General features: G+C 53.2%; 7 protein-coding genes across 7 annotated transcripts; all 7 read left to right on the forward strand.

Annotated features, from left to right (window-relative positions):
* The first annotated feature begins 685 nt into the window (after positions 1-685).
* On the forward strand, positions 686-2,265 carry BKA58DRAFT_386757 (glyceraldehyde-3-phosphate dehydrogenase). The gene is made up of 4 exons (XM_046170501.1): positions 686-872; positions 931-1,044; positions 1,158-1,842; positions 1,895-2,265. Exons 1-4 carry the CDS (start codon positions 861-863, stop codon positions 2,095-2,097), a joined length of 1,014 nt encoding a protein of 337 aa, XP_046024270.1. The 5' UTR covers positions 686-860; the 3' UTR covers positions 2,098-2,265.
* Positions 2,266-3,702: 1,437 nt separating this feature from the next.
* On the forward strand, positions 3,703-6,571 carry BKA58DRAFT_412168 (putative histone deacetylase; the record flags this gene model as incomplete). Its single annotated transcript, XM_046172337.1, has 8 exons — positions 3,703-4,315; positions 4,363-5,392; positions 5,440-5,551; positions 5,602-5,694; positions 5,726-5,835; positions 5,884-5,963; positions 6,022-6,137; positions 6,185-6,571. 8 exons carry the CDS (start codon positions 3,703-3,705, stop codon positions 6,569-6,571), a joined length of 2,541 nt encoding a protein of 846 aa, XP_046024271.1.
* A 1,023-nt stretch (positions 6,572-7,594) lies between these two features.
* On the forward strand, positions 7,595-9,450 carry BKA58DRAFT_193964 (uncharacterized protein). Its single transcript, XM_046165658.1, has 3 exons — positions 7,595-8,308; positions 8,357-9,009; positions 9,070-9,450. The coding sequence occupies exons 1-3, from the start codon at positions 7,901-7,903 to the stop codon at positions 9,194-9,196; spliced, it is 1,188 nt and encodes a 395-aa protein (XP_046024272.1). The 5' UTR covers positions 7,595-7,900; the 3' UTR covers positions 9,197-9,450.
* A 766-nt stretch (positions 9,451-10,216) lies between these two features.
* BKA58DRAFT_193530 (cyclin-domain-containing protein) lies at positions 10,217-12,113 on the forward strand. The gene is made up of 2 exons (XM_046165656.1): positions 10,217-11,305; positions 11,359-12,113. Exons 1-2 carry the CDS (start codon positions 10,503-10,505, stop codon positions 11,825-11,827), a joined length of 1,272 nt encoding a protein of 423 aa, XP_046024273.1. The 5' UTR covers positions 10,217-10,502; the 3' UTR covers positions 11,828-12,113.
* A 1,044-nt stretch (positions 12,114-13,157) lies between these two features.
* BKA58DRAFT_317330 (uncharacterized protein) lies at positions 13,158-15,642 on the forward strand (the record flags this gene model as incomplete). The annotated part of the gene is made up of 3 exons (XM_046167619.1): positions 13,158-13,964; positions 14,027-15,194; positions 15,245-15,642. 3 exons carry the CDS (start codon positions 13,158-13,160, stop codon positions 15,640-15,642), a joined length of 2,373 nt encoding a protein of 790 aa, XP_046024274.1.
* A 339-nt stretch (positions 15,643-15,981) lies between these two features.
* On the forward strand, positions 15,982-19,742 carry BKA58DRAFT_340576 (armadillo-type protein). The gene is made up of 3 exons (XM_046168329.1): positions 15,982-16,620; positions 16,687-18,422; positions 18,473-19,742. The coding sequence occupies exons 1-3, from the start codon at positions 16,296-16,298 to the stop codon at positions 19,649-19,651; spliced, it is 3,240 nt and encodes a 1,079-aa protein (XP_046024275.1). The 5' UTR covers positions 15,982-16,295; the 3' UTR covers positions 19,652-19,742.
* Positions 19,704-21,288, forward strand: BKA58DRAFT_194066 (Sucrase/ferredoxin-like-domain-containing protein). The gene is made up of 2 exons (XM_046165660.1): positions 19,704-20,222; positions 20,291-21,288. Exons 1-2 carry the CDS (start codon positions 19,806-19,808, stop codon positions 20,972-20,974), a joined length of 1,101 nt encoding a protein of 366 aa, XP_046024276.1. The 5' UTR covers positions 19,704-19,805; the 3' UTR covers positions 20,975-21,288.
* Positions 21,289-22,719: the final 1,431 nt, after the last annotated feature.

Raw genomic sequence — 22,719 nt, forward strand, 5'->3', positions numbered from 1 at the left:
TGTCCATCATAGTGCAACGGTGCCGGCCGCGGATACCCACGCCTCATCTCGAACCATACTTGACTTTGCCTGGCGGAGAGAATCTCGGTGGTGACACAAAACACTCGCCTCCCCACGAACCGGTGATCGCATCAGACTCTGCTGCGCGCTTTGGTTTATTATATCGAATGACCAAAAGATCCTGCCCCCGACAGCGACAACGGCTGACGCCCGCGCATTTTAATCACTAGTCTGTGCTCTCGCTGATTACGAGATGCACGTATACCTCTTTCGTAAGAGTATTGATAGATCATGTCCTGCGTGGCGTGCCGGGCCTGAATGGCCGACCAGCCGCCTGCGGTACATACTGCAGTATGCGAGGCTGCAAGTACGGTATCACCAGAGCGCTTGGCGTCACGAATGCGTCTGGAGATAGTTACGGATGCCTCGGTCAGGGTCCTCTCAGCATAGTCTGCCCGAGCTGCCCGCCTTGCTCTCCGGTGCAGTCCGCGGCCTCGAATGATGGCGATATCGCCCCCCCGAGGCTGTATGCGAATGCACTTGGCTTGACAAGCAGGTAGCCGGCCGGAAGTGTGGGAGGCGCAGGTGGTGTAATTGGGGGCCCAGGCTGCGCTGCATATCGGATTACAGAAAAAGAACTAAAACTTGTGACGTCCTCAAGCTGGTCGCTATTTAGCTTGCCCCTCCCTCACCTGGGCACCCCACCTTAGCCCAGACCCAACAAAACACTGCGCCTGACACAAAACTCTGTCTCTCACCACTTCTACATCAGCTTGTACCCTATAAAAGAGTGAGCTCAACTCAATTGCCTTGCTTCCTCTTCAACTCTCTAACTTTCGCAGCACTACACTCAGTTCATCATGGTTGTCAAGGTAAGCTCCTTCCACTACCCCGCTGGGCCAGGAGGCAGCTACTAACACGTCCGCACAGGTTGGTATCAACGGATTCGGTCGCATTGGCCGTATCGTCTTCCGCAATGCTATCGAGCACAACGACGTCGACATTGTCGCCGTAAACGACCCCTTCATCGAGCCTCACTACGCTGTAAGCATCCCTGCGCAAACACAAACCCATAATAGCCACCCACCTTTGCACATAGACTGTTGCGATGCCACATAGCAGCTCTACAACTACAGGACGCAGGCTAACACACACAGGCCTACATGCTCAAGTATGACAGCACACACGGCCAGTTCAAGGGCGAGATCAAGGTTGATGGAAACAACCTGACCGTCAACGGCAAGACCATCCGCTTCCACATGGAGAAGGACCCCGCCAACATCCCATGGAGCGAGACCGGCGCTTACTACGTCGTCGAGTCCACCGGTGTCTTCACCACCACTGAGAAGGCCAAGGCCCACTTGAAGGGTGGAGCCAAGAAGGTTGTCATCTCTGCTCCCTCCGCTGATGCCCCCATGTTCGTCATGGGTGTCAACCACGAGACTTACAAGTCTGACATCGAGGTGCTCTCCAACGCCTCTTGCACAACCAACTGCCTTGCTCCCCTGGCCAAGGTTGTCCACGACAAGTTCACCATCATTGAGGGTCTCATGACCACCATCCACTCCTACACTGCCACTCAGAAGGTCGTTGACGGCCCCTCCGCTAAGGACTGGCGTGGTGGCCGTACCGCTGCCCAGAACATCATTCCCAGCAGCACTGGTGCCGCCAAGGCTGTCGGCAAGGTCATTCCTGAGCTCAACGGCAAGCTCACTGGTATGGCCATGCGTGTTCCCACTGCCAACGTCTCGGTTGTCGACTTGACTGTCCGCATCGAGAAGGCTGCGTCCTACGACGAGATCAAGCAGGCCATCAAGGAGGCTGCTGACGGCCCACTCAACGGTAAGCTTTCACTTTCCCATACCATTCAAATGCACATCCTGACATGACGTAGGCATTCTCGGCTACACCGAGGACGACATTGTTTCCACTGATCTGAACGGTGACAACCGCTCTTCCATCTTCGACGCCAAGGCTGGTATCTCTCTGAACAAGAACTTCGTCAAGCTCGTCTCCTGGTACGACAACGAGTGGGGTTACTCCCGCCGTGTTCTCGACCTCCTGGTCTACATTGCCAAGGTTGATGGCAACGCTTAGGAGTCAGGACAGAGCCAGGCAACACCTAAACTCTGATTTCACTTCTTCAGCACCGACTCGATGGAGCGGGCTACCTTTAGCTAGGCGCGGATAACGCGGGGATGAAAATATGGTCTGAACATGGATGCGTTATGCTAGACATGAATCAATGAATAATAATCATCAAAACAATACCGTTCTGAATCCTGTAGCATGAAGTGACAATAAGGCTCCCCTCGCCCGTCTGCATGGTAGTGGAGCTGCCCCTGTCGCTGCATTTTCTAGCGCTCCCTTGCAAGCTAGTTCCCGAGGTACGACTCTCACGCGAATGTATACTTGCACGCGGATCCCTTTCTCCCGCTTAGTTCCCGGCTGCTCGTTCACGTCCCGTAATCTGGCGAAAGATTTTGCGGGGAAGAACGGGTGTTCTAGTTGGCTTCCGTGATGCGGCAGTTTTAGGCATGTGAATGGCTACTATCGGCTTTGGGCTTCTGTATGGCCATGCCGAGGAGCTGTCCTGCGGATATCAGTAGCCTTAAAGCATGCCCTCTCCGGTAACACCGTCTCTCAGTGGTGAATGTTCACACTCGTGCGTTGTCGTATCATGGCATCCAGAGGTCCTGTACTAGGACACTGGGAGAGTACTTGCGCCTGGTCTGCGGGTTGCCGAGATGCCATGTCGGAAGCGAATGATAAGGCTGGTATACAGCTGAACCACATAACCCATTCCACTGCTGCTCATGCTCTGCTTATCGCTGCTACAAATTCGAGTAAAACTTGATCGCTAGATTGAGCACTGAAGGCATGCGGCGAGAGACTGCGCTAAATACCTTGGCGCTGCTTAGTCATGTGACGGATCTTGGCCGCGTAGGGAACTTGCATTGCAACGCTCCACTTTATCCCCTACTTTGGAGCTCAGCATCAGCTATCACGAGATTCAGAAAGCTATAGACTGCTTTTACATTACATAGAATTTCTGGAGCTCCAGTCTCACGTTGTTCAGCAGCTGATGTAGGTGACCTCTGTCGCGATTTACGATCTGCCTTCCACATAACGCGACGAACAACATATAGTCAGTGCATAACGACCTTTACTTACCCAACTACAGATCAACACAACTCCGTGAATAAAGTATCGCAAAAGAAACAACACTTGGCGCTTTCACCCTGCAGCATTCACTGAAGCGCGATTTACTCTCATCTTCTGGAACCCATTCTCCACCAATACGTTTAGCTCCAGTATAGCTAGCTCGATGCGGTAGCGATATCGCAAGTAAGTACCTTTCTATTCACCACTCCCAAAGTCCATCCTAAAGCAGTTCTTACATTAGCTCCGCATCAACAACACATGTTCTCATACCAGACGTTGGCCCTCGCAGCGCTTTCTCTTCAACATCTTTGTTTCTTAGCATGCTTAGGATCACATTTCCATCTACCCAAATCGGCTTGAGATCAGAAGCATAGTTTCCTTCGTTCAATCAGAGCACCTGGCTGTAGTCACGGGGTCGGAGTCTCCAAAGTCATACGACCAACGCGTCTGATAGTGCTATCGCTAATGGATTTATAGCTGCAAGCCCGCGACCGCAAAGCGAGGCGTATCATGCCCGCTTTACCCTACGATATAGTCATGGCAGACGAAGACTATGCCATGGGGGAAGACTCCATCATCAATTCGACGGAGCCAAATGGCGACCATCTACTGGACACCGTGAACCCGTCTGAAGTTTTCGCCAATATCAAAGGGCCACCATTATCTAAAAGGGAGCAACTCCCCTTCCACAGCCCATCGAAGAACCCCTCATTCCTGCAGCCCAGTACTACGCAGAGCCAGGCTGGATCACATCGAACAACAAAGTCACCGAGTGGCCGGTCGGATAAGATGAGCATGTCGCGCCCTACTCCTGTTCGGCGATCAAGTCCACAAGTTCGCATACCCCCAAACCCAAGATCATCGATTCTTCCATATGCGACGAACAAAACCGGCCTCGTCTACGACTCTCGTATGCGCTTCCACGCCGAGCTGCCTGACATGGATCTCATTGATGATATCCATCCCGAAGATCCGCGTCGTATACACTCCATCTACGAAGAGCTTAGGCAAGCTGGTCTAGTGGCGACCAGTGATTCAGATGAAGACCAAGAGGACAAGTGCTGGAGGATCATGACGCGCTTTGCTACAAGACCGGAAATCCTTCTGATACACACGGAGGAGCATTACGCATTCGTAGAGTCATTGCAGGGTGGGTTCATGATCACATCAAGAGAACTCGACTAACTTTACTATTAGACATGACTGCGGAAGATTTAAAAATGGAGGCCTCCGCTCGCGACTCCATTTACTTCAACCATGCGACCTACGACTGCGCCAAACTCGCAGCTGGAGGAGCCATCGAGGCGTGCAAAGCGGTAGTACAAGGAATCGTGCGCAACGCAATCGCCATAATTCGTCCCCCCGGGCATCATGCCGAAACAGATCAGCCTTCGGGGTTCTGCATCTTCAACAACGTTCCGATAGCCACCCGAGTTTGTCAGAATGCATATCCGGAGACTTGCCGTAAGGTCTTGATCTTGGACTGGGATGTTCACCACGGTAATGGTGTTCAGCATGCCTTTTACGAGGACCCAAACGTACTCTACATATCACTGCATGTCTACAAGGACGGAAACTTCTACCCCAACTTGAAGGACGGTAATCTTGACTACTGCGGCCAAGGTCCTGGCGAAGGGAAAAATGTGAATATCCCTTGGGCAGAACACGGCATGGGCGACTCAGAATATCTCTACGCTTTCCAGGAAATTGTCATGCCCATCGCTACCGAGTTTGATCCGGATCTCGTCATAGTTTCGGCCGGTTTCGATGCAGCCGAAGGAGACCTGCTGGGTGGTTGTTTCGTGACACCGGCGTGTTACGGTCACATGACACATATGCTTATGCGACTAGCAAAAGGGAAAATCGTGGTGTGTCTCGAAGGTGGTTACAACCTCAGATCAATAGCGCGTTCGGCGCTAGCTGTGACGAGGGTACTAATGCTGGAGCCTCCGGATCGCCTGAACGAGGATCTTCCAGCCCCAAAGGATAGTGCGGTCTACGTTATCGAGAACGTGAAACGCCAGCACTCCAAGTACTGGAAATCACTGTACCCTAAACACCTGGACAAAACCGACCCCGGCTACAAGGATACACATCGATTGCACGAGATTATCCGCGAATGGCAGAGTCAACGGCTGTCTTTGGAACACTCGATGGTTCCTCTACCTCCACTTCAAATCAACAAGGCTGGCTTATCTCAGACGTTTGAACATAACATTATTGCAACGTAAGTTCTTTCACGTCCCAATGCCCGCAGATGCTGATATAGTACAGACCAAAGTTCATGGACCGGTATCCTCTCCTTGTGATTTTCCACGACCCGCCGAGCTTCCAAGACCACACTGATCCGGTGACTGGTAAGAGAGAGCTGCACAATACATGGCTTGTGAGTACGGTTGCAGTCTCGCACTGTGTAATTGCTGACTTTGGATGAAGACTGATGTTACGAAGAGGTATATTGACTGGGCCATCAACAATGAGTTTCAGGTCATTGATGTCAATATTCCGAGAGTCGTTGCAGTGGAAGACGTGAGCTTTCGAGATGCTTTTCTTCAGACAGCTTGCTAATCACAATCAGTCGATCATCGGGTACACAAGATCCGATGATTCTGCGGTTAGAGCGCAGCAAACCCGTGAGCTTGCAGCATATCTGTGGGAGAACTATATTGAGTAGGTCTCTTTTTACGAGCTTTTGACCAGTCCTTGACGTCGAACTAGACCAAACGAGGCGACGCAAGTGTTCTTTATGGGTATCGGCGATGCGTATCTTGGACTTGTCGACCTCCTGAGCCACAACGGTAAGCACCCGAAGTCCCCTCGCGGCTTGCCCTCAGGTAGCAGCTACTGACTGTACAGAAAACTGCACCGACCCTGATAGCCCAGTCGAGTGCTTGATCGGGTTTGTGGGAGAAACAACGATACAATCCATTAAACGAGCGACAGACGACACGATCTCTAGCTGGTATTACTCCGTAAGTAGCATTGGAATCCGCAACATGACACCAGCTAAGACTCGCAGCACTCTTTGATCTTCGTGAAGAACAGCCACTTCGTCTGGAATCCAAGCCGTCAACGCAAGATGCGCAAGAAGCTTGGCAATCTTATCCAATCGCCCAAGGACAGTCTAGACGACATGCTCGAGCAGCATTTGGAGGAAGTGCAAAACCTACTTTTGGAAAAGAAGAGCGAGTTCGAAGAGATGAATGACATTTCCAGTCGTACTGACGAGGGGCCGCAGAACATGGCTGCAGGACTGCGAAGCCCGCCCATAGCGAGCGCGTCACACACATCCAGGCGTTTCGAGCAAGAAGCCGCCGCGAACCTATTAAAGAGCCCCAAGATGCCTCAAATGGGCTTGTTCAGTGCGAGCAGTCCGCGGAGTCCCATCAAGAGGCCACCCTTTTAAGCTACTCGTCGAGAGATGGCGTTATTGGCGGCATCATTCACATTCGTTGCATGGCCTGGCGTATCTGGCATACCATTTTCGCTATATGATGAATTGGTGTCTGATCTTCTATGTGTTGAGTACACGCGCTGCATTTCTTCCTTCGTAAATAATTAGCATCTTCTAGAGGACAGCTGCGCCTCAAAAATATGTATACTTTGATGATGACAGTGATGTTGGATGAAGGTCTTATTGATAGCCTTGCTGATGCGATGCAAAACCTCTGTACTTTGAGCCACTTCAAGATGGTCAACACGCGCCTCGCTTACGGGCCCTGGGGATGGCTAATCATGACGCCAGCCGTTATCCATCGAACCGGCCGAGCCCTACGCCTCACGACAGCCGCTCCGCGCTCGCATGATCCTCTACCCACCATAGCAATTGCTCCGCACACTCATCGCATTCAGCACACTGCGCCCAAGCCATGCATGTGCCAAGAAGACGGGCCCGCTTTCATGGCCGGGTCGCTGACAAACGCTAGGCTCACTCGAGGCTGGCGGCTCAAACGCTCGATGCTCATTCCTTGACCACAACTCAGCTGTGCTCCACTATATGCCAGCTCGCGTACAAGAAGGATCTAGACGGCATGGCAGCTGCGAACAGCTCAAATCGACAACTAGACACGCGGAAAGAGATGCTACGCGCCCTTGTCCGGCATCTCCAGATTCCTCACAACGAGGTTGGAACGAGATTGGGAATACTGATGGACCCGGCGGCGCAGTCAAAGAGATGGTGGCACGGAAATAGGCCAAGTTGCGATGGGCCAGAATCAGCACTAGCTGCCGTTACACATATCCAACATTCTATCGAGTGTGCGTCTTGTTCCCTGCTGACATGCTGATGGTCCGCCCCGCTGGCGAATTTACAAGCATGTTGCTGCAATGGCTGTGCGCCTCAGATGCGCCCGCACAAGGGCGCGCCTGCCAGATCGGCAATTTTGACTGTACTGATTGGTCGCACAGGACGAACAAAGGCTATGTATGATGGTAGATACAGGAAGGTGGCCTGTCGCTTGGTCCACTATCCGCAGTGCGGCTATGGGGGCTGGAAACAGCGGTATCGAGCACTGGGCAAGATGGGCAGAAGAGTGACTTAAGGGTTGGGGGTCAGCCTGCTGGGTCACCTTTGCTCTGTTTCCTTCTTTGAGCCTCTTTGCTGCCTGCTACACTACTGGCATTGTATTCATATTTTCCCGACAACCAGAAAGCCGAGTGGACTAAAAAATCACGGGCTTTGTGCTGGAGGTTGGTCTTACTACTGTGCTTATCTACTCGCCACACAACCATCGCAATGAGACGCTCGTGGACCGCAAGGCTAGCAGTGGCCATCGCTACCAGCCAACTTTGCTTTTCGTCTACTATGGCGCAAGATGTCTCACAGACAGCATCCAACGATATACAATCTTCAACGACGACGATGCCTACGATTTCGGAAGCAGTAGAATCGTCGACTGCAAGACCGACATCGTCGGGTGAACCGACAATCCACTCGATCAAAGCTGGCGTCGGAGGCTTTAAGTTTACACCGCAAGAACTTCACAACGTCTCCGTGGGTGACATCGTACAATGGGAGTTTTATCCACCAGATCATTCGGTTGCAAGAGCGGAGTTTGGATCAGCATGCGTACCGTATGAGTATACGGGAAAAGATAAAGTAGGGTTCTGGTCTGAGACCCAATGGGTGAACAATACGAACGAGGTTGGTCCTTCGATGAACAGTCGGCCAATTTATGCTAACGCTCTGCAGCTCACATACTTCAATGTTACGATCAATTCGACAGAACCCATCTTCTTCTATTGTGCAGCACCGAACTCGTGTCTGGGCGAGCACATGGTTGGAGTTATCAACCCGAACTCTACGCAGACTCTGGCGTCGCAAGTCCAAGCGGCTGCTGCTGCAGACTTTCAAGTAGCACCCGGCGACCCAATTCCCGCGGAGGCGACATCGACGCTGTCTAATGCTCCTACGTCAACGGGAACAGCACCGCCACCTAGTGGTGGAGGCCATGGCGGCGGCCCCAGCCTATCCACAGGTGCTATAGTTGGCATAGTAATTGGCGGAGTGGCTTTCCTGGCAATCTGTGCCGCCCTTTTCTTCTTTGTCGGCCGATCCAAGTCGTTAAAGGAGGTTATCAAGCAGCGCGACACTATGAATACCCACGACCCAAACATGAGCCAACAGTACGGTCATGGAGGACTCGCTTCGCCAGGCTTCCAATCGCCAGCTCCTGGGTATGCAACACCGCCACCAGGACACTATCCAGACTATGGCTTCAACTCGCCCCCGGGATACGGTCAGCACAACGTGGGAGAGCAGTACCCGTCCGGTTGGACCAGTCCTGGGCCCCAACACGGCCATATGAGCATGATGAGCAATGTCAGTGGGTTGTCGCAGCAACAGTAAGTGTCAACCATTCGCAACATACCTAGTCTAGACATGCATGCTAACTATATGTGTAGGATCGATCAACTAAAGCACGCACAGATAAACGGGCAACCTGCCGTAGCAGAGTTGCACAGTCCACCGCTGGAGCAGCAGTCCTTCTCGGCAGAGTTGGACGCATCTGGACGCGATAAGCCGAAATGATGAGCGGGCGATATGTATTTGAATTCTCATCTTTAGCTCGTATGCAATGTTCGTTTGATGCCATTAGATATAGTAGTGCATTGCCCGAAGAGGCTTCGTGCAGAAAGCGTGATAAAACAGGGAAGAACGTCTAGCGTCATCGTAAAGGCTTGACTGAACGGTACAAGCTACTCGCGATACAGAGTGCAGAGGACATCTGTGTAGTAGGCAAGCTTATCGATAACATGAAGTGTAGTCACGCTTTTGTCGTACGCCTGACTTTCGCGACACTAGGCAATACACAAGCAATCCACGAACCGACTCGAGACTAGATGCGGTCTCGGAACTCACGGCAGCAGAAAGATCGGTCTAGCTGACAATGAACCATACAGCTTGAAGCCATCACGTACTGCATCTGCACTCGCCACACGATACCCATTTCGGGCCTTTTGTGCAGAACCCTGCCAAGCGGCTCTTGTCTCGTCGAGTGATGTTGTGGCATTGTAAAACGTGGGCCGGCAACCAGCGGCTAGCGACATTGTGGTACCAGAGTTAAGATAGCAGAGGGCCGCGGGTTAGATAAGTTTGAGGTTGGAGTTGGACGTGGTGCATAGTGGATACTCCAGCGGGGATAATTGTCAGTTGTTAGTCGTCCTGGGGTTGAGTCTGCCAGTCGTCGAATGCTTTGTGCGATGATGACCGAAGTGCGTTTCCCTCTGTCTAAATGACATAACTTGTAGCCAGACTGAATCATTTGAAGACTGGCGCAGTTTCGCGAGAGCAAAAATCTACACACTATCTAAGCTAGTGTGAGCGGCAGCTAGCGATCGGTTGTCGTCTTCTGGAAATTTTGATTAGAGGATGTTCCCTCCATGTCTAGGGCTTAATGGCTGTTCATTGGCGGTCAGCCACTCCGCAGCGATGACGAGCATGTTGGCACGCAGGGCCGATGCGCCTGCACGCAACCAGCGCGGAAATGCGGTGAGAATTACTAAGGAATGCGCAGGACAGGAAGAAGCAGCCATGGGATGGTTTGCCGATTGTCAAGAGGATGCAAGGTTTGCCCGGTGGCCTACAGAAATCCCCGGACGTCACACGTGGTGTGGGCGCTGCCTGCTATCGTCGGAACGCCAGCCAAGACTCGCTCAAGGAAGAGCGGCCGCCCTACGCACTCGACGCCAGATGAAGCCTCGCCGATGGTTTCTCCCTTCCCCACGTTCCTGCCAGAAGCTCCGTGACAGTCTTCAGGCCTGACTATGATTTGCACCGCGGTTGCCCGATCTTGCCATCTTCCTCCACCCTAGGACCCCCAGCCCGGCACAACGACATGATCACTTCCTCACCCACAATCTCGCAACCGCCCTCGCCGAACACGACCTTCCACACGCCTAGCCACCGCCCGTACCATGCCTCGCGACGCACATCGGCATCCTCCAGCGCCCACTCGCCCCGCTTTGCCGTGACCACGGTAGCCTCACGGCGATTCGACGCGCCGCCCACCCCAAAGCCCGCCTTCTCGGCGCCCTCGCCAGTGCCCACGTTTGCGCCCTCGCCCCAGAGTCGCAAGAGAGGATACGTCGACTCGGGCACACAGTACTCGCCGTCTGGGTTTCCTCCCACTTACCGGCCGCAGCCCAGCAACCGCACCAGCGCCGACATCGCTCTCAATTCCTCCGCGCTCGACCAAGACCAGGACCAGGACCAGGACCAGAAAACGGCCGACTCGACGTCTTCGAGCGCTCCTGCCATTGTGCCTGCACCGCGGGGGGATACCTCCGCCGCGCCTGTCGTCACGGAGCCCCCCGAGCCCCAAGTGCGGGTAAGTCCGCAGCCTATCGCGCCCGCGTACAATGTGCAACCCCAGGGTCGCCGCATGTCTCACGAGAGCACGCATGCGGAAGTAGAGCCAGCCGGCGCGCAGAAAGAGCAAAGCACTGTCTTGCAGGTTCCTGCTTCGCCAGCCAAGAGAGCGAGGCCCGAGGAGCCTGGTGTCAAGGTCATGCCTCTCCAGTATGAGACGTGCGACGTCAAAGACCTCGGTGTGCTCATCTCCGACATGCTCATGGAGTTGGTGCGGCTCAACGACGGTTATCCGCTGCGCGACGGCACACTTACACGATTCCACTCCAGGTGCGTCCGTCCAAGACTGACTGAAGCAGCACTCGCTGATATTGATCCTCCAGAGCCCCGCCGGGCATTTCAGTACGAGACTATCTCTCCCGCCTCATAGTGCACGCTACACTGTCTCCGCCTATTCTCCTCTCCATGGTCTTTTACGTCGACAAGCTGTGCGCCATGTATCCCGCTTTCACAATCAGCAGCCTCACCGTGCATCGATTCCTCATAACTGCTGCGACAGTCGCGGCTAAAGGCCTTAGCGACAGCTTTTGGACCAACAGCCTATATGCAAGGGTCGGCGGCGTCAGTGTCCGTGAATTGGCGCTACTTGAGCTCGAGTTTCTGCGGAGGCTTGAATGGCGCATTGTCCCAAAGCCGGAAGTACTCGTAGATTACTACAAAGGTCTGGTCGATCGTGGCTCAGGATACGTTATAGAGAAGGAACGGGAATCAGAACCGACGGTCAGCTCCAACGACATACCCACCCCTACGGGATCAGCGACAGGAATACACACCAATCAATCAGGTACATAATGATGGAAGCTCCTGAGCGCTGAGCAGCATCATGCCACGATACCAAGCCAGCTCATGAAACGCTTCCAAATACCGTTAGCGTCTCTACCTCGAGAGCTTTAGTCGCAATCATGAGTTCACGAAGACGATGTTGTGGATCATCTTATCTGTTCCCAATATCAAGCCAAACCGTGGCCGCCATTGTATGGAAGGCTAGGAACACGGCTGGTTGGATATTGATGAGCTGGCGAACATGACTCGGCAGGAGTTATCACTCACAGCCTGTCCTCCAACGAGGGATCTTATCGAGCTGCCGGAGGCACATCACTACATCATCTCAGGCTCGTGCCATCACCGAGCACGCTTATAGGCATTTTTTTTTGATGCCACCAGCACGGTTCGTCACAGTGACGCATCTCGTAGCCATCAAAAGCCCATGGCATGCTTCAGAGCAGCGAAAAAGCTGGATTTGAAGCAGAACATCGCCCTTGCGTGACCGCTTGTCTAGTAGACAACGAGCGTAGGATGCATGAGGCGAGTGAGAAGGTTGAAGAGAAAGTATTACTTGAAAAAGCATCAGCAAAATGAAATCATCAAATCCTTTCAAAATGCGTGCCACTATCTTGTGAATGGTGTTCTGGCAGACGCACCACGGTCAGGCCGCTAAGAGTATGCATCGTGAGTAACGTGGACGAGTAGAATGCGGCTGCTAGCATACCCCAGTCGTAAGACGCACGGGTGCCGCAAGAGTGAGGCTAACACTCCACCTCTATGGCGTATCTCTACGTGCTATCGCGCACCTTTGCTGCGACGACGGAGGTTCTTGCAAATGCCACGGCGCAGGGAGAGCCGAAGCATGCTACACGCGACCTCGATCAACGATGTCGGCTTAGGTAGTGGTGACCCTGACCCAACAGTTGAACCTGACCTGACTTGAAACCCTCCGTCTTTCATTCTCCACCCCCACTACACTCTCCACGCGTCTGTCTTTACGAGGTCACATTAGAGCAACCGTGTGCCGGCGCTACCCCGAAGACCTCGAGATCCAGACGTGATCTTCACCCCCGACCCGCGGCAGACGCGTCTTACTCCTCAGGCGGCGGCAGTAGCGCGACTATAGTACTATGAGGGTGAGTGTGTATATGTCACAAGAGCCCACGGACCCAATCGAGCGCTCTATGTTCCTCGCCATCTCTGACTTTACTTCCCCGGCTTGTCTGAAACCTTCGCACGTGCTCAAGTTGCTCGTCGATAGTTCCGCCATGCTGCTTGATCACTCTGTAATTGACAATCCACTAACTTGCACCAGAGGTTCAGGTAATTCTCCAACACAGAGTGCTATGCGTAAGAGATGAACTCGGAATACACCCGCTGGGATGGCATCAAACACCAGTACGACAGTCCATGGGGCGCGCCTCGCCCCGAGGCACCTCCAGCGCCGTCTGCCCTGCCGTACGCGTTCCCCGAGCCTTTCCCGCAGCTCACGAATGGGTTCCAGCAACTGCAGGTGGGAAAGCACCCGAGAACGCGAACAACGCCCGTAGTCACGCGCACACGTATAACCAGACACGGCTCGGAGCCAAATCCTATAAGACCGCTGTCTAGCGGAGGAGACGCCCACATGGTCCCCTACCAGACCCTCGTTCCGCATCGCCGCTCCGAATCCTACTCCCAGCCCACCCCGCTCGAGGACTTTCGCAAGTCAAGACGATGGCCGCCGAAAGGATACACGTCGGAGGATGCGCTGGAACCTGACCAGGCTGAGGAACTCATATGTGCTGGTGCGTCGTCGTTCAAGGGATATTGCGATGCGATAGCGAACGCACCAGCGGGCTACGATCGCTTCTATGCGGTCATGGAGGCTGAGCATCAAAGTCGAACGGACCGCGCATCTTTCCAGCAGGAAGCATACCGGGACATCTCGCTCAACATGACGGGTGCGTCTGATAGCCAGTTCCCGTGGCTGGCTCATGAGTACCCTTGCATGGCGTACGCGTTTGGCAAGAGTGCAGGAACCACAACTTTGAACAATTGGGTCAGCAAGTGGAGAACCAGCCAGCCTCCTACACAATTCGCGAGCGAGATCAAGCCGCGGAAGATCAGGCTCCTACAGATTCTGGACCGGTTACAGACCCTAGAGAGCGGCCTCAATGAAGATGTCAGTCCACAGTCGTGCTCGGGGTGCTTTGGTTCGAATGATCCTAACTTTTGGTTTCGCAGGATCCTGAGGACTTGTATCGCTATCTATACGGCACACTCATCGAAGATCCAGAGCGGTTTGACGAAGAACGCCGCCATGTTCGGATCGACCAGCAGATCACGGATCTCATCACAGTACTGAGCAACCCTAAATGGATAGATTTCTCACACCCCAAAAATCAGGTTGTGGCGAAGTGGTTCGATTCTCCCGATCCGCAGAGGAAGCAAGACTTCTTCCACCAACTGCTACTGTCAGTGGAACTTTACCTTCGGATACATTCCAAGCACCATACGGACAAGTCTAAGCGGAAGCTCATTCTGCAGCTTCCAGCCATCATCACATGGGACCTGGCAGTGGCTCAGCGGTGGCTCGAGAATATGGAGATCACGAAGACGCGTACATCATCCACGCAGAGCACTTTTAGCTTTGATCTGCGGAGCAAAAGCAGACAGATCGAAGCATTGAGGCTCTTTGCGGCAACGCTGAAATGGCCGAACATGGATGAGGTTGAGTATGTCTTGGACGAGCAGGACCCGAAGGAGAAAGCGCTTGAGGACCGATCCGCAGACGCCATGTCCTGGTTTTCGGGGATCATCTTGCCAGGCCGGACACTCCCGTGGCTCATTATGAACAGCTTGATTGACTGTGACCGAGACACTGGGGAGGCTTTGAGGTACCTGACTCACGTGCACCCCGCATCCGGATTCCAATACCGAGCGAACACGTACTGGTCATCACAGTCTATTGTCGGCAAAGTATTAGGGGCTGCGCGTGGGGTGAAACAGATTGCCGGCTGGATTGGACCATGCATCTATACCCCAGATCTAAAGCGGACAGAGTGCGTGAAGGTTAGGCAGCACGAGTCGCCGGATCCCATGCTTATCTCCATCGACGTAGAGTCTATGGATCAGCGCAGCAATCCCCTGGGTGCACCAGACGACAGTTATCCTGTGGACGATTATGAAGTTCCTATGCCGGACACTGAAGACGTCACAGATCTCATACGTATGGAAAAGCTTCGCTTCATCCCCGTCAAGGAGCGCCCAGAAGGAACCAGACATGCTGCTGGTCCTCCAATACTGTTTGATGCCGGCATTTCATTTGCATGTGGCGGTGAGAGCTGGGTGATGAAGCTGCGATACAACGTCGACTTCATCAATGCCTTCCCCTGCCACCAGGGCCCCCATGGTATGAACTCATTCTTCAACAACAGCTCGTTCCATGCTAACACCCATCAGTGCTCTTCTACGACTTCAGTTATAAAGCCGTTAAAATTGACGACGGCCTTGTCGATATCCATGACTGGGGCACCCAATCCGGTCGTATACCCCGTCCCACGTCGTCCAAATCCTCCCCTGGAAAGAAAGCCCTCGCGCTCATGAATGAGAAGCAAAAGAGCGCCCACGAGCAAGTTACCAACGTTCTTGTTATAGAGGCTCTGGGAGTAAGCGATAACGAGGTTTTTGCGAGAGCGTGGTGCGCGCATCATGGACATAGTGCTATTGTGGCAAATATCAAGGAGACGTGCATGGCTTGCGCGATCCGAGAGGCGTACGCGGCTTGTGTGGCTGTTGTCATACTTACCGAGGGGGGTGTCGTGAAGGAGAATGATACCGAAGTTTATGGATACGGATGAAGAGACGAATCTTCTAGGATTTATGCATTTGCATCTTTCTGGGTTTGCTTTGGCACCCTTTTGTATTGATGAATACACGATTCTCTTTTGTCTTGGCGGCGAGACGGTGGCATCGGGAAGGGATTTTGCGATGCGTCATGGCTGTAACGGTACTCACAGGAGTTTGGGGAACGATTATGTAACATGTTATGAATCCACGCATTTGCTCTGTTCGGACATGGAGACCTTGGAACGGCATGGCATGAAGGGTCGATCACGTGGCGATAACCAAACTGTTATCGCGCGACTCTGACGTTTGCGCCAACGCGATGAAGCGCGGGCGGCTTTGTGCATCGTCAAAGTTCCCTCGCGACCACTCGGCGAAGCATGACTTACCTTGCAAACTGCTCATCGCGACTGACGACTGTTTTGAATTAGTGCTTACTTGCCGCATGCACAGTGATACAATTCTCTATTGCGCATTCTTACGATTCTCCGAACCCTCAAGTCGCAGTTTCCCTGGAACGCTTCCATTGCGCCGTTCGTCATTGCCACACGCTCGTGCGCCCAACACTGAACCTCTTCGCATGAGGCTGCACGACGACCGTTAATCTGCGCCAGTCGGTTGTAGCACACGCCCATTACCCAATACCTGCTCGCTTTCCGTCTGCGCCATGGGCCGGTCAACGATTCCTCCAGCGCTCAGCGAGCTCGCGAATCCGAGTACGCCCGAGGCACAGCTCGCCGCGCTCCAGAACCTGAAGAATGAGATTGTTGGACACGAGCAGAGGAAGGAACTGGCAGTGACACATGGTGTTGTGAAACCACTGGCGGGCCTGCTACGCGCGGAAGCTAGGAAGGGCGGAAAGAGGAGGAGAAACGTCACGAATGGGCACAGCTCTGGGCTCTTCAATGAGTCTGGAAAGAGCATCGAGGAATGGACGACCGAGGACGAGTTGAGGTTTCAAGCCACGCTCATCGCCGGTAGCCTTGCGAATGGTGAGCGCGCATCGCAAAAAGATACTACTATGAGATAGCATGTTGGCTGATATATGAGACATACAGGCGGACCAGCGTTCGTCGCTCCGCTTCTGGCAGGTCACGTACTCCCCCCGCTGCTGGAAGCGCTACGACCCAGTGAGACGCCCTCAAAACTCGTCACCACGACCCTCAAAACCCTCAACCAGATCGTCGATGCCGTCAACCAAGAGAAGCCCTGGCTCGACACTTCCGAATCGTCCTCACGATCATCCCTCGCCTTTACCGTCAACGAGTCGATATACAACAGGCCTGTCATTGACAGCTTGGCCGAGATACTGGCGCAACCAGTAGGCACGACGAAGGCCAGTCAACAGATTGATTCGACGATCCGGCTCGTCATGAAGACGTGCGTAGAAGATAATCAGAAGAAGATGCTGGTAGATGCGGGAGTACTGGATCTCTTAGCTGATAAACTTGCTGCTGCCGCTGCTATGGACGATCGTATTCCCGCAACAGAGTGGAGGCAATCCAATGGTCAGGCAACTACAACTAGAGGCGACGGCTTGAATAGTGTTCAGAAATCTGCTCTGACGCCGACAGATCGGATTCGTTTGTCAGACATCATGGAGGCAATTTCGGTCATCGTCAAGGACTCGCATTACTATACCGCACGCTTCCTGTATTCACACTCAATACAGCAGCTTTTTGGGTGGCCAAAGGAGCGGAATGTATCAGATGGAAGTACACAAGCGGCATCGTGGGATAAGCTAATACCACGGGTACAGACGATGGCGAGCAAATCAGATCCGTACATCAAACAATGGCCGGCGCTTGGTGCCTACGGTTCTGTCAGTGGGGACAGCTACTCCCGGCTACCGAGCATGGACGCGCTGCAGCATAGCTCGAGTCGAAGTGTGATTACAGACGAATCCGAGTCACCCCTCTTCATATGGCTTATATACATCGCCCGCCGGGGTGAAGGCCGAGAACGTCTATCTGCTTGTGGGATGCTAGCACTGCTGAAGAAATTCGGCGAGCGTTGGCCTTTGAATGATCCTTCCAAGACATCACGAGAGCGACATTTCTCGTATCTCATCATCCCTCTTGTCGAGAAGATGATCGAAGATTCAAGTCCGACATCAGAGCAAGCGAAAAGAGCTAATACTCTAAGCCCTGCTTCAAGAGATGAGATGCGATTCGTGTTGGAACGCTCGCCAGTTGTGCTTGCTGAGCTGATTGCGGGAAATAAGACTCTTCAAACAGCGGCCGTTCACAATCGAACCCTACCGACCCTTATTCAGATCCTCAAGAAGTCGTTCGATGTGCCGGCTACATCTTCAAAACCTCTCTGGCAACCACGATCGTCATCTCACGAACTGAAAGACCCAAACATTGACTCTGCATCTTCCACACTGGGCAGACCTGGACTAAGCGCGGATGTATTGCACGCGTTCAGGTATCGAGAGAGTGTGTTACTGGCTCTGGCTGCAATAGCAGGAGACCAAGATGCGTTGAGAAAGATGGTCATTGAGATGGGCGCTGCAACGCACATCATCGAAGCTTTGGTTCCTTATCGTGAAAGCAACGAGCAAGGCGCGTCCTCTTCAGCGAAGGACGGCAACCCAGATTCGGTGCTCATTGCTGCGTGTAAAGTCATACGGTCGCTTTCCCGGTCTGTCAGTGTGCTGAGGACCAGCCTGATCGATCACGGAGTTGCACAGCCGATCTTCGAGCTCCTAACACACCCGAACGTCAAGGTACAGATTGCTGCTACGGAGGTCATCACCAACTTGGTGCTCGATGTATCACCTATGCGAACTGTAAGTACGATGCTCATTGTGTTGTTTTTCCATGCTAATGTATTTACTAGGAGATCGTCGAGTCTGGAGTACTGGGAACGCTCTGCGAACAATGTAGATCGGCAAACTTCGACCTCCGTTTCGGTAGCCTTTGGGCGCTCAAGCACTTGTGCCTAGGTTTACCACATGCCATGAAGATACAATGTCTTGAGGAGCTCGGTGTTGGCTGGCTCGTACAAGTACTCAATGGAGAACCATCCAAGCCAGCTATGGGTACACCCAACGCAGCAGGAGAGCAAGTCGATATTCTCAATGCGGTTGACGAGCCCCACATGGATGTGGACGAAGAGCCGTCATCCGAAGAGGATGATGATGCCATGACCGAAAGTATACCATCTATGCGACGGCATCAACGTCCTGGTTCACGATACACAAGTGCAACTAACATCCGAGATCGGCTACAACAGATCAAGAACGACGAGCAGGACAATCGACTCAATGGGGAGCGCGATGATATCCGTATACAAGAACAAGCGCTGGACTTCATCCGGAACTTTGTCTCAGAAGACAAAGCTTCAGGCGAGATGATTGACCACCTGCTCAAGACTTTTGGTCACACTCGGTTCTTCGAAATTCTCGATGCTAAAATCCGGCCAAAGACGATGTCACAAACTCAGCCCAGTGCTACAGCCACAAGCTACTGGCCAAGCACCAGCCACCGCACGCCTTTTTCCTCTTCCACGAACAACCCAGCACAGCCAAACTGGACTACCTATCCTGCCCCCGAACTTATTTTGGCTGCAGTATATATTCTCGTGCATCTCGCCAATGGTCGGCCTCAGCACCGCTCCCTTCTCATCTCGCAGACCACACTCATGCAGCATGTTCTCCAGCTTTTCACTCACCCTCGTCGCGACATCCGCGTCGCACTGTCCTGGATGCTGCACAATCTCGTGTGGATAGAAGATCATACTGATGAAGCCGCTACGCGTGAGCGTGCTATCACCCTTCGCCAATTGGGCTTCGAGGAAGGCGCTAAGCAGCTGGGTCGCGATGCGGACAATGATGTACAGCAACGTGCGTTAGTAAGTATCGAGCAATTTGACAAGCTTCTCAACGGTGGTAGCGGTAATCGGCGGAGTGGTGGCTTTGGTAGCCCGGGTGGTTTCGGTGGTGGAGACAGTGGTGGTGGCCTCATGAGTGGGCGTTTGAGCGGCGGGATGCATGGCTGGAGACATGACAGGGGTTGATTCTGGGAGAAGTCGGGTGTACTTCAAACATTCATATCGAGGAGAGCCTCTAAAACCATCAGTTATCTTGCCGAACACATGTCGTCTTATGAATCTTCTATTGCCTGTGACCTTCGGAGTGCACCAAACTCCGAGCTTGCGCTAGTGTACTATAATGTCCCGACATCGCGTCATCATCGCGGAATGCTTTCCGAAACGCCCATACAATTTCCACGTCGCCCCCAAGAATATCGCACGCCAACTTCGCAACATGTCATTCACTCGAATTTCTCGGGCTGCTATACCACGCGCCTTTCGCTCCTTCTCCACGACCCGTACGCGCTTCCAATCCACGATACCGTACACGCAATCATGTCCGTCACCGAGCTGCGAGTGCGCGACAACGCCTCCCGATCTAGACATTGATCGCAAGACACCACTGTTGAACACGATGGCAGCGTACTCTGAACAAGTTGTATTCTGTACCGGCAAGGAAGACTGGGTTAGCAACATCGAGCAGGAAGAGGGCGAAACCGGGGAGTTTGTAAGAGGCCTCAAAGGCGTAATTGGGAAGGGCGGTACTGGGTTTGATGTAGGTCTGTTTCCCAGTACGGTCATCATATGATATATGAAAGGCTGACGCACTTCTGCATCATTTAGCCATTCACAAACGTTCTCATCACTGCTTCCTCATTACCGAAGAGTGAAAAGGCAGGCGCGACAACAGCATTGTTGTTTCCGAGCTTCAAACGCATACCGAATATCCCTCATACCCCCGAAGCCTTTTCGGACTTTGCAACCGCATACCTAAAAGCTCGCAATCTCCACTCCATGCACGATGGCCTGTCCGCCGAGCAAAAGTCTCATCTCCTGCGCGACGAGTCCAAAGCGACCGAACTACCAAAGGCGGAAAGCATCACCAAACCCACAATCCTGATATGCGGTCACGGCGGCCGTGATCAGCGCTGCGGTATCCTCGGGCCTTTGTTACAGTCTGAGTTTCGCTCTGAGTTTCAGCGGAGGGGTATAGATGCAAATGTAGGTTTGATAAGTCATATTGGTGGGCACAAGTATGCTGGCAATGTTATCATGTACCTACCTCCCAGTATGGAGGGTAATGCATTGAAGGGTTCGGGTATCTGGTATGGGCGCATAGGGCCTGAGAATGTTGAGGGTGTAGTCGAAGAGACGGTAGTAAGAGGACGTGTCATTACAGAGCTGCTGAGAGGGGGTGTGATGCAGGGTGGAGGAAACATTGGGAGGATGATTGAGGCACAGTTGAGGAAGGATAGCGGGGAAGAGGATAGTGGAACGTTGAGATTGAAGGCTAGGGCGAGAGGTTGATTATAGGCTCAAGAGTATCACAACGATGTGCATCTTGGATAGTGGTGACTGTAGCAGAGCGTGAACACTCTCTACACTGGTGGTGACGTTGTCAGCTGCAGTTAGGGCTGTATCAAAGAACATCAACATGGTCTCTGCGTTAAGGCCGAGGCAAATGCAGGCACGACTAAGGTGGCCTGGACTCTAGTTGAAAATATTTCGATCTGTTGCGATACTTCTAGGCTCGATCCGCAAATGAGGGGTGGTTAGCAACCGTCCCGATACTGGTTAGCACGTTGATCATAACTTCACAACTCTGCTGCTCCTCCCGAGGTCACTTTACCTCCTCAGTCACCCTCAGCCATTTAACCATGGCTACCGAAACGTCGGCCTCGTCCTCAACTACCGGGGGCGTGATGACGGAATAAATTTCAACTCTACAACAATGTCTACGAGGATACCCAAAAGTCTACTGGCACCCCTGCAGGACCAAGAGACGCCCGAATACAAAGCTCAGCTTCGTTCCACACTCTTGGGACTCGAAGTCGAACCCCAGAATCGGTGCGAGTGTCTAAAGGAATTTCGTCGACGGCCATGTATGTCTTGTGACTCCAAGGCTACAGGCGTGTTATTCAGGTCGGAGTCCATACTACACGTTGACAATTATTCGTCCATCACGGTAAACGCCTACGCCACTTGTGGGGACTAGTCCTGCAAGGCGAAAGCAATCGTAGCCCACGAGGCGTGGAACGAAGCGAGGATGAATCGTCTCTCAGCCGTGATCTCCGGAGCGACTCTCTGCCACTGCGGGCGGAACGACGGGGCGATGAGATGTAGCCGGTGTAGAGTAACGCGATATTGCGATAGAGATCACCAGAAAGCTGGTTGGAAGAGGCACAAGATCATGTGTGAAGGGCTGAAATCCACAAGACGGCGTTTGGAAACCAATCAGGCTTGGAAGCTGCTTGATGAGATGGACGGCGAAACATGAGAGCTTGGAGCTTGGATGGAAGAACGTTCATATTGGTATTACGTTCAGACAACAGAAACAGAAAATCTGCAACTATGTGTCTACCACCCCGGTCCCCAATGCTCAAGCAGATCGGAAGTGTGTACCGATGTTGAATCTGCCAGCCTCCTCGTACGCCGATCCAGCTGCCGCTCCCTCACCCTCTGTTTCCTCCAGAGCCTGCTGTGCTGCCTCCGCCAGACCACCCGCGAACATCTGTGTAGCCGCCACCTCCTCTGGTAGGTGCGCGTACGCCTGGTCTACGGTACTTGTAGCCAGCCAGGCTATCGCGGTCTTGCAATCTCCGCTCGTCACTGGCCCCATGTAGCTTTCTCGCTGACCCCTAGCCTCCACGGCTGCGACTAGGAAGCCCATGGCGACTTCGTGTCTGTCGATAATGTGGCCGCTCAGCTTGCGGACCTCATCGGCGAAACGTACAGGCCAATTTGCAGGAAACGCTAAATTGCCTTCATCGTCGCGAGGAGCCATCTTCTCAGGCAGAATTTCACTGCCTTCGGACAACTTCCAGTGCCCGCAGATGGCCTCGATGTGCCTCTGCACCTTTTTTGTAGGCGCCGGAGGCCGAAATGCCGGGACCTTGTTGACGGCCCTTGAGGGTCGTTTCGATGCGATATGCGATGTCGGAGTGAAGGTGTTCTAGTCCAGGCGGACCTTCTGCTTGGTGGTTGGGTGCCACACAATGATGTTAAAGAGTGGCCCAATCTTGCCCATGAGAGCTCTGCGAAGCGCAGCATAG

This window comes from Alternaria rosae (assembly GCF_020736505.1).
Source record: "Alternaria rosae strain MPI-PUGE-AT-0040 chromosome Unknown BKA58scaffold_6, whole genome shotgun sequence".
NCBI classification, from domain to species: domain Eukaryota; kingdom Fungi; phylum Ascomycota; class Dothideomycetes; order Pleosporales; family Pleosporaceae; genus Alternaria; species Alternaria rosae.